We start from the raw sequence: 11549 nt of genomic DNA, 5'->3' as shown, positions 1-11549 counted from the left end.
AGGTAGTTTTCCAGCTATTAGTTGTCTGACCTTCGAATGGGCCTTGCAACGTGACTAAGCATATAAGCCAAACCAGAACCCTCTCTACAAGTAAAAGATACCCATGTAGAGAGACGTTTCGGGGTCCTTGTTCCTTATCAGTATACAGTAGTAGGTTTCGGATTGGCTGGGCAAGATGGGTTATGGTTTCTTGATGATTTCTTCTGCAGTGACCTTGAGTTGTAAGACGTTTGTCATCATAGCACCTTACCTTACAAGCCCGAAATTTATACATGGATGATAAAATTACTAAAAAACAATGTATTTATTACTTATGGTGTAATGACGAAATTCAAGTCTTCTTCCCACATTCCTCATCCATTGATGGCATAAATACAGAAATCTTAAGAATATATACAACATATCAAGGCTCTGCTTTATAAATCGTCCACACTCCTCAGTAATTCATTAATGTTATAACTTGTTTTGTTCTTCTGTGGCCTTTTCTTCTGCTAGATCCTTGAAGCCGAGTTTTTCCAGGGGTTCCTTTGCCATCAGTTGCCTACAAAGAAAGCAAGTATATACTTTAAGGAATTGCAGAAAAAAAAAACTACACATAAAAGAGCATGAATTGTATTTCCTGCATAGAGTAGTGGGCCTTGTTTATCAAAAGTGTCCAAAGAAAAGTTGGCTGCTATGGGCAACAAGGAAAGTTTTTCTGTTAGACAGTTTTGATAAATGAGGCCCATCTGATCCCAGAGACACTGTCACTCAGCACCGCACGGTCCTAGCAGGACACATTTGGCTCCTGTCAGATTCTGCTCTCCAGTTTTTTTGATATGGGATCAAAAGGAGAATTAGATAGCGACACAATTGACAAATACACCGTAGGACCCTTTTATTAGCGACACCAGCATTTTCATGATTGGAGCTTCCCTTTGACCCCGAAGTACAGCATAAGATTAAGTGACAAGGTTTTATATGGATCAGTGACAGTATGAATTGACATTAAAATGGGAAAATTCAGCAATCTGAGCATCATCCAACAAGAACTGGTCATCAGTGCTAGATTAGCCGTGGCCAGGACTTCATACACTTCCAATATTGTGGGGTTTTCTTGTCAGCGGTGTAGTATACCAAGAATCGAGGAAAACATCCACAGAAAGGAGATCTTTTGGACGTAGATGACTCGTTAATTAAAAAGGATCAAAGGAGGATGTCAAGAATTGTTCTGACGAACAGGCAGTGCACAGTCAAGCAAACTGCAGCCTATTACTACATCGATGCTCCAACTAATGTGTTCACATACAGAATTGATTTATGAAACTGACAAAAAGAAAAACTGTCTTTATTGCCCATCGCAACCAATAGCATTGCGAGAAATGAAAGCTGTACTGTGATTGGTTGTTATAGGCAAAGGCAGTTTCAGAAATCTTTCCTATTGTTCCTTACACAATGGCATTGGAACTGGTTATCTGGGCTTATAGCCTATTTGTACTAACAGCAGGGGTACCCCAAGCCTCTATGCTGCCTGAGGCGAAGTGTGAAATCACCCCCCAAAACCCCATTCATTATACAGCCATTAAAAACACCAATCTATAAGATACCCAACACATATTTGAACCACCGAGACTTGTCTGAAGCAGCAGATTAATAATGCCCCAATAGGAATAGTGACCCCCCCCTACTAGCCCCAGACGTAATAGTGACCCCCCCCTACTAGCCCCAGACATAATAGTGATCCCCCCCTACTAGCCCCAGAAGTAATAGTGACCCCCCCCCACTAGCCCCAGAAGCAATAGTGACCCCCCCCCCCACTAGCCCCAGAAGCAATAGTGACCCCCCCCTACTAGCCCCAGAAGTAATAGTGACCCCCCCCTACTAGCCCCAGAAGTAATAGTGACCCCCCCCTACTAGCCCCAGAAGTAATAGTGACCCCCCCCCTACTAGCCCCAGAAGTAATAGTGACCCCCCCCTACTAGCCCCAGAAGTAATAGTGACCCCCCCCTACTAGCCCCAGAAGTAATAGTGACCCCCCCCCTACTAGCCCCAGAAGTAATAGTGACCCCCCCCCTAGCCCCAGAAGTAATAGTGACCCCCCCCCTACTAGCCCCAGAAGTAATAGTGACCCCCCCCCTACTAGCCCCAGAAGTAATAGTGACCCCCCCCCTACTAGCCCCAGAAGTAATAGTGACCCCCCCCTACTAGCCCCAGAAGTAATAGTGACCCCCCCCTACTAGCCCCAGAAGTAATAGTGACCCCCCCCACTAGCCCCAGAAGCAATAGTGACCCCCCCTACTAGCCCCAGAAGTAATAGTGACCCCCCCCTACTAGCCCCAGAAGTAATAGTGACCCCCCCTACTAGCCCCAGAAGTAATAGTGACCCCCCCCCTACTAGCCCCAGAAGTAATAGTGACCCCCCCCTACTAGCCCCAGAAGTAATAGTGACCCCCCCCCTACTAGCCCCAGAAGTAATAGTGACCCCCCCTACTAGCCCCAGAAGTAATAGTGACCCCCCCTACTAGCCCCAGAAGTAATAGTGACCCCCCCTACTAGCCCCAGAAGTAATAGTGACCCCCCTACTAGCCCGAGAAGTAATAGTGACCCCCCTACTAGCCCCAGAAGTAATAGTGACCCCCATACTAGCCCCAGAAGTAATAGTGACCCCCATACTAGCCCCAGAAGTAATAGTGACCCCCATACTAGCCCCAGAAGTAATAGTGACCCCCATACTAGCCCCAGAAGTAATAGTGACCCCCATACTAGCCCCAGAAGTAATAGTGACCCCCATACTAGCCCCAGAAGTAATAGTGACCTCAGTTGTGGCCTTAGTATTAATAGTGTCCCTTGTTGTTTACCACAAGCCAGGTAGCAGCCCGACAAGCATTTAACTTACTGTGTCCAAAGTCCCCGTCCGGCGGCGGCTGCTGCTGCTGCAGTAGTTAGTCCATTGACCCTGACTTCTTTCCCAGCGTCTGTACTGCACAGAGGCCTGCGCCTGCATGTAGGAATACAGATGCTGTGGAGGAGAGGTCAGCGGCTGGCTACAGCAGCGGTGGCCGCCACCGAACAGGGTATGCAGACCCAGTCAGTTGAGGGTTTATCAGGTTACATCCCGGCCAGCTCGCATGCGCAGCTGGCAATTATTTTTCCCCGGCCATTAATATGACTAGTAAAAAATAAATGTCAACCTTAAAAGGGGTTTTGTCAGTTTAAAAGAAAAAAAAAAAATTCTATACTCACCTATTCCTTCACAGGCAGACTCCTTACGACAGCTTCTCCTCGCTAATCTTCTCCAGTTCCCTGGGTCATGTCACCTCCAGCCGGCCGCCTTGTTATGAAGCCTGCATGCCTCTCATTCTTCTTCCTGCAGGTCAGTGAAGGTCACGACCCTGTGCTGTAGCGTTCACCTCCTAGGAGGGAATGTCGATCTACTGTAGAGACAGCGGGCATGCAGAGTCTATGCAATAGCTCGGCACTCCCTCCAAGGCTGTGAACTAGTGCCGTAATGTACATTGCCGGACAGAAAGAAGACTGCCTGTGAATACGTGCTTCGTCAGAAAAGGCAGAAGAATCAGCCGGGTGAAGAGGAGGTGGCCCAGGGGAACTGCAGGAGACATGAGAAGATGCAGTAAGTAGACTGATGTGTTGTATAACTTTTATATATTTTTTTAGGAGATTCGGGAAAAAAAAATCTGCCGTTTTTTTCTGGATTTCATTTTTACAATGTTCAGTGTGCAAAATAAATAACATGATAAGATTATTTTCTGGGTCAGAACGATTTCCACGATATTAGACTAAGGGCTTATCCACACGAGCATATATCGACTGCCGTTTTCATGGCCGGCCAATATACGCTAACATCTGAGCCGTTTTCCCCCTTCCCTCCCCCTCACCGGCTCTCTGCCTCTCTCTTCCCCTCCGGCTGTTTGCAATGGGATGGGCCGGGACAGGGGCGGAGCTAAGCTCCTGCCCCTTGTCCGCAGCTAGCAATAGAAGGGCGGAGTGGAGCTTAGCTCTGGCCTCTCCAATTGCAAACAGCTGGAGTGGAGGAGAGAGGCAGAGAGCCGGCGACGGGGAGGGATGGGGGCAGACAGATGGTAGCATATATAGGCCGGTTGTGAAAATGGCGACTGATATACGCTCTTGTGAATGAGCTCTTATACCCTTTATTTATGTTTTGCTATTTTTTAACTAAAAAAAAATGTTATGTATATTTTTCGATTTTCTCGCCTGTATGAAACCGGCCTAATTGAAACAAATGTCCAACATGCAAAGGGCCTAAATCTACACGGTTCTGTCTAACGCACCCCCCCCTATGATGTTAGTTTAAAACACGGATTGAAATATCCATGCTAACTATTCCATTGTTTTCTCCGGGCTGGCTGGATGCCAAAGGGTGTCATTTTGGTCTTCGATTTTGTGAATGAAAAGATACAAAGTTTTTTTTGCTGTAGGCAGTAATGTAAGTTAAAAAACCCCATATGCACCAAATACCTATTCTTAGAATAGAAATCAATAAGACACTATACAACTATATGACCTAATAGAAAATACAGTATATAAAAAGGCAAATTCACTAAGTGCGAAAACTTTAAAAACTGATTTTTTTATGATGTGAAATTTATGCAAATGAGATCTGTATGTTTTAAAGACATGCTGTACTTTTTTTTTTACATTAAGAGGCATACCTTGTGAAATGCGCGGTCTTATGTCGAGTTACTCAGAGAATGTAGCAGAAGATATTTTAGAATTACGATTAAAAATTTGTGTGTCGAGAATTGACACTAGCGTTTAACTTCCAGTTTGGCTTTCCGGCCCTCTGTTCCATTTTTGGAGCAAGAGAGACAGAATTAAAAAAAAAATGGAATTATATTAGATCCGTTTCTACTACCATGGATTTCAATTGGGTTTTTAAAAAGGGAAAGCTATCATTTTGAATCGGTTTTGTTAGGTTTCTGTATTTTAACCCTTTGCAATCCAATTTTGCATTCAGGGTTTCCTAGGGGGCTCTCTCTTTCTGCCATTATACAATGGTGCCATCTGCTGGCTAGAGCCAGTACTGCGGTATGGGACATGCTGGAGAGGCCCCCCGACAACAGAGCAGCCAGTAATATACAGTAAGAATACCCTGCTGGACGTCTTCTAACATCGGAGCTGTACAGCCTTCAAATAGAATGTCTTTAGACGTCAGACAGTGGATTGGAAAGGGTTATAACCCAATTTGTTGTGTTAAAAAACAGAAACCTAATAGAACTGAAGCAAACAGAAAACTTTCCGGCTTTTAAAATCATATTAACGTCAGTGCAGCAAAAATGGCTCCGCTTAATTTTGTCTCTCTGCTTCAAAAATGGAACAGAGAGCTGGGAAGCCAAAACGGAGATGAAACACTCGGGTGAAAGTAATTTGCTAAAACCTGTTTCACAAACGTCTTCCTGGGAATATTCATCACTGCTGAGATTTCAAAACATACTTCTGCTAAACCCAACTTGTAGAACGCTCCTCCCTGCGCCCACGGAACGAGATCATCGCATCACCAGACAAGAGGCGCGCCACTTCCCTAATTCATCCAGGAACCCACCAAAAAACGTCAGATTCACTAAACCACAAAACAGCTTCATGTAAAGGGGCTTTCCAGGGAAAATACTATTGATTGGCTGGGGTCCGCCGCTCGGGACTCGCCTGATCAGCTGATTGTGCGCCCGCGGACAGCGCTGCAAATACACATGCAAATACTGGAAAAAAAATAACACTTTCTGTTCCACTTAATTTTTCCTTTTTTTAGTCTCCACAGGGGATGTGAACTTGTGATTGTTTGATCGCTTATACTATATACTGCAATAAGTCAGTATGACAACGTATGGCATTTCCGCTGTCAATCTATTAAGACAGGCAACAGGCCTGTCCTAATAGGCAGAAACACACGGCAGCCCTTGGGGCCCTTCACATGATAACTGAACAGCACCTTGCAATCTCAAAGTGGGATGGAGGATTGGGGAAGGGGGCGCATTTGCGACCCCCACACCCAAAAAGGGCCATTTAAATGCAACGGTCAGAATTGACAGCAGCATTTAGAGGGTTAACAGCCACGAGTAGCATCAGCGCTGATCGCAGCTGTTGCAGGTGGGTGTCAGCTGTCAAAGACGGCTGGTGTCCGCCATGTATGGAGCAGATCTGCTCCCACTCCCACTGCATTGAAACCTTGACGCCTGAGGCCATATGCGTACACCCAGAAGCGTTGAAGGGTTAAACACGGACATCTACAATACGCATTTTAGGGCTCATTTTGACTTTTGTTGTAAACAGATCAGTTTTTTTTTTCAGTGCAATTGATAGCAAAATGGGACTGAAATGGAAACAAATAGAAATTATAGTTTCCGTATGTCTAACAGATCTGTTAAACGGACAACGAAAATGCAACTACTTGTAAACCTGAGGCTCGGGTCACACGGGGCGGAATTTCCGTAAAGACTTTCTGCGCAGAAATTCCGCTGGCAATTTTCACTCTCGGATAAAGCAGCAAAGTGGGCGAGATTTGCAAAAATGTCGTCCGCACGCTGTGGAGAAGCCGTTGCGGCCAAGCCGCGATGAAACTGACATGCGTGCAGAATTCAAAGCCGCGGCATGTCAATTTTATCGCCATCTCCACTGCGGCCTGTCTCCTCTTTATGGGAAGAGTAGGCTGCAGCAGAATGGAGATGGCGAAGCCGCTTAAAAACCCGAGCTGCATTACGTGAGTTTTGAAGCTACATTGCTGCTGCGGAAATCTTGCAGTATTTCCGTGTGGTCATTCCGCTCTCTGTGAACCCAGCCTTAGGCTGGGTTCACACAGGGCGGATTTGCCGCGGAAATTCCGTGCGGAATTTCGCCGCGGCAGATACGCATGCGGCCGCTAATCCTGGGATTAGCCAGTCATGTGGACGAGATTTCTCAGAAATCTCGTTCACACAGGACGGCAAATCCGCTGCGGCTAAGCCGGCAGAAGCCACCGCTGCGGCGCGGATTTGCCGACCGCAGCATGTCCATTTTTTTTTTCCACTGCGGCCGGGCTCTCCTCTATGGGAGCGCCAGCCGTAGCGGAAGAGTGAGCGGTTGGGCCGCTTCAAAGCCGCCGCGGGTTTTGCAGCAGCAGTTCTCCCGGTGGAAATCTCGCGTTTTTTCGCTGCGGCCAAACCGCGAGATTTCCGCCAAGAATCCGCCCTGTGAGAACCCAGCCTTACAGTCCCTTCACCCCTTTTTCTATAATGTAAAAAAAATAAATAAGTGCAGTAGTTGCATAGAGACGACTCGTAGCGCATATGTGTGACTGCCATGCCATTCACATGTAACGAGTGATCTCGTCCCAGCTGTCGCAGAGAGACGGATTATTGCTGGGATCCATAACTCTTCCTTTCCATTGCGCCCCTCGGCCTATGTAAATCTTCATCCATGTCACATGATCACGCGGCCTTGTCCTCCAATAGCAGTAGGTGCGTAGCGGGATGCTCTTGGCTGCTATTGAAGGACTAGATCACATGGATGACTCACTCCAGAGCCCGAGGGAGTAACAGAGGCCATTGGCAGCAACAAGGGAAGGAAAAAACGGATTGCGCATTTTTTTAAAATTTCCTATCCCCAACATGCTGCGCACCAGCGGCCAGACAACCGCTCGATTGCAGGCAACGCACCTTTCCATCCGACACTCCAAATATTCTTTTGATTCCTCCCGGCACAGACTGCTCTGGTAGTCGTTCTCCCGCAAACATTTCATGAACGTCTCTTTAAACGGCTTACATTCCCCTGCGAAGAAAAACGTATTTAAAAGCAACATAAAATGGAATATCATCGCCACTGGGCCTAAAAACTTTCTAATGCATGAATGGCTAAATTGATTTTTTAGTAGCTGCTGCAGCTTTCCTTCGGGCTGCGTATGTATTCAATGGACCTACGTCTATAGTGTCTTAAAGAGAACCCGTCGCTGAAGTCCGCGTGGTACACGAAAATCTGATGCGTGTGCTCTCCCATAGACTTCTATAGGAGAGCAAGCACATGGGACGCCAATTTTCGTCAGCGGGGTGCACCATGGGAACTAGGAGAGTATAAAAAAATATATATATACACATCACCGGACTCCATAAGTTAGCTTATGTTGCTTTAGGTCGAATGCACACAATCAGGTCGGATCCCACAGCGGAATCTGACTCTGTGCCCAGCAGGTGAGCACTGCGTACCTGTCCGCTGTCTTCTTATCTGCGCTGCGGATGTGCCGGATGGCGTACATGCGCAGTACAGATTATGCCGCACTGTCACTAGGTGATGACGTGATTCTGCGGGCCCGTCCGGCTTCCACTGACTTCAATGCAAGCTATCTGCACTGAAATAGAACATGCTGCGACTTTCCCTTCGCACCAAAATCCACATATCTAAGGTGGATTGTCACGCGGATTGGCAGCAGCACTGCTGTAGACTTGCCATTACAAATTTGCCACCGCCAATGCTGCTCAAAATCCACACGGCTTTACATTAAGATTATGGTGCAGATACTCCGCAAAGGATATTCTGGCCGGTCTGAGAGCACCCTTACAGCGTGGTCCTAAGGAAGACTCTGCAGAATTACTACAGCAGAGCTACCTAGCTAACTCTCGACATGCGTGTGGTCACGCAGCATTTTACCGTCCTGGGAGCCATCTATCGCCACCTATGGCAACGATAGTAAACTGCATATAACAACGTATCTCACGCACGCCGTCATGTGCAGAGCGACTTTTTTCCCCCCTTTATAATAATTCTCCGCTCCATCTCATAGCAGGGTTGTGTACGCAATGCCATCTATAGGCAATGTATTGCGTCCGGACAGCGACTCATAGAGAACAATATAGCTGTTCGTACGTGATATGCGGTGAAATAGAGAATGCGGCGTACTTTTTCACACACAGTATAGGTACGCCACTGCGAATGGATCAATGACAATCAATGTACTTGCATTGATTCCATTCACCGCGTATCATGCGGGCGTGCATTGCTTGCTTGCTTAATGCGCTGTAAAATCACAGTCATGCGAATGAGCCCTTAGGCCGGCTTCACACAGGCACAAATCTCAACCCCATTTTTGTGGAAAATGGGATTATACACCTGAGCGATGTTTTCCTGCACGGCGATGCGGGAAACAAATTGCGGCACGTTTTATCTTGTACGTTTCTCTCACATGGCAGCCCCATTGTTTTCAATAGGCGGCAGTATCACCGGCAATGAGAGAAACTCTGCGATCACAGCCACGGCAGAGGATTGCTTCTTCGCCATATTCACATGTTGGGGAGCGCGGTATGGGGATGGGATTCACGGCCCTATATTGCGCTTGTCCGTGTGAAGTTAGTCTTGGAGTGCATTCACACTTGTGATATTGCTGCGTTTTGATAGCGCAAATGTCAATAGGACTTTCTAATGTTAAAAACTAGAGATGAGCGGACCTACTCGTTTCGAGTAATTACTCGATCGAGCACCGCGATTTTCGAGTACTTCAGTACTCGGGTGAAAAGATTTGGGGGGCGCCGGGGGGCGTGGCGGAGCGGGGGGTAGCAGCGGGGAACAGAGGGGAGACCTCTCTCTCTCTCTCTCCCTCTCCCCCCACTGAAACCCCCCACTCACCCACGGCGCCCCCCGAATCTTTTCGCCCGAGTACGGAAGTACTCAAAAATCGCGGTACTCGGGCAAAAAAGGGGCGTGGCCGAGTAGGCTCGCTCATCTCTATTAAAAACGCATTGCACAAAAAAAATAAATAAAAAAAAATAAAAACGCACGTTTTTACAATGCTTTACAATTTTTGTGCGATGTGTGCTTAACCTTAGAAAGTCCTATTGACATTTGCGTAAAAAAAACTCCCAAAAAACGCAGCAATATCGCGATCGCAGGTGCGCAGTAGCCCTTAGTCTGCAGCCTTATAGATGTGCTCGCCAGGGTATTACTGACAGACAATTGGGGTACGTTCACCATTATTTGGGGTGGATTTTCATGTAGATCCGTAACAGGTTTCATACAGTAGGGCGGCCTCAAACAGGCACTTGTGTTTTGCACGCAACTCAGCAAAACGCACTTGCGCTATAAATAAGTCTCTTTTTGTGCACGTATCGGCGTATTTTATTGTACAACCTGCAAAATAACGGTAACGCGCTATTTATACACTGTAAATGGCTTAAATTTAAACACACAAACCCAAAGCCCGCAGCAACCAATCAGCTCCCTGCTTTCATTTTCCAAAAGTCTCTAAAAAAACATGAAAAGGTGCAATCTGACTTGTTGCCATGGGCAACCGCCACCTTTTTCTCTTGCACCTAAATGATATACTTTATAAAGCGACCGAGCACCTACTAGGGTAGACTGCTGCACGTTAGCACACCACTAGGGGGAGCTGTAGTGCAATTTGCAGTTACACATGGCGACCTCCAGTATAGATCGTACGGAACTGCCATTAGTTCATAGGACTCACCAAAGTGATCCAGAGGAAAGGACCCCTTTTCTGGAGGTCGAGGTTTAAAGGATTTTGCCCCGAAGTTCATAGCAGTGGACATTTTTGCGGCGTCTCTCTCAATCCACTTCCTGTGACCTCTTCCAATATGGACGCTCAGGAGCTCGGTCACCTCATGTGCGCATGCGTAACCTCGCGTGACTGGTTTTGGAGCTTTTTACCCATACTGCGCATGCGTCCGGTCAAAAGCTCCTGTAGATGACACAGAGCTATACTCCGACGAGTCCAAGACAGCATGATTTTTCTGTTAGACAGATATTTAATTTGAGCACTAGATGGCGCTATACACGAGCCAGTCATGTACTGCTTTGACAATAGGAGAATTAATATTAGGGATATTAAATTCATTTTTACTGAGGGCCACATCAGAAGTATTTTGCCTTGAAAGGGTCATTTATGAGGGCTCATGCACACAGCTATATTTGCGCTCCTTATTATGTTTATATTTTTACACATATTATATGAACAGCTTAAACACCATTGATTTGCTTTGGTATATTCAGACGTGTGTATTTTACATGCGTTAAAAAAAAAAATACCATGACTTATTTTGGTCCGTATTACAGACTAAAATTGCTCATTAAGGCCCAATGTCCATGGGCGGATCTGATTTGTGGAATGATCCTGCGCGGATGATCCGCAAATCAAGCCGCCCATAGGAAACATGGGTGACTGCAAATATGATAAAGCATGTAGATTTAATTTACGGACCTTTAGGTCCGGAAAAAAAGTCGCAGCATGCTCTATTTTAGTGCTGATCCCGCACAGTCGGCTTCCATTGATGTCAGTGGTAACCGTTCGATCTGCGGCCCGTCCGCAATTGAATTGTGAACAGGCTGCAGATTCCGCAGGAGATTTAAAAGAAAAAAAATGTGCTGGGTATGCTGGGCAGCGAGTCATGCGGACCATCCGCAGTACAGAAAACCCCAGAAGTACAGAGGTCCGCACAGACGCCGCCTGTCCGCACAGGTATGCAGGGTTCTTGGCTGCGGGCAGGGTCAGATTCCGCTGCAGGCTCCCGTATGTGGTATCCAACCTGCATGTGGACATGGGGCTGTACCCTCTCCAA

General features: G+C 46.7%; 1 protein-coding gene across 1 annotated transcript; it reads right to left on the bottom strand.

Moving 5' to 3' along the window:
* Positions 1-289: 289 nt before the first annotated feature.
* Positions 290-10599, bottom strand: COX19 (cytochrome c oxidase assembly factor COX19). Its single transcript, XM_066577511.1, has 3 exons — positions 10442-10599; positions 7647-7758; positions 290-541 (listed from the first exon to the last, which is right to left on the bottom strand). Exons 1-3 carry the CDS (start codon positions 10521-10523, stop codon positions 454-456), a joined length of 282 nt encoding a protein of 93 aa, XP_066433608.1. The 5' UTR covers positions 10524-10599; the 3' UTR covers positions 290-453.
* Positions 10600-11549: the final 950 nt, after the last annotated feature.

This window comes from Eleutherodactylus coqui, chromosome 8, assembly GCF_035609145.1.
Source record: "Eleutherodactylus coqui strain aEleCoq1 chromosome 8, aEleCoq1.hap1, whole genome shotgun sequence".
Lineage (NCBI taxonomy): Eukaryota > Metazoa > Chordata > Amphibia > Anura > Eleutherodactylidae > Eleutherodactylus > Eleutherodactylus coqui.
The sequence above is the reverse complement of the archived record's forward strand: the minus strand, read 5'-3'. Positions and strand labels throughout refer to the sequence as shown.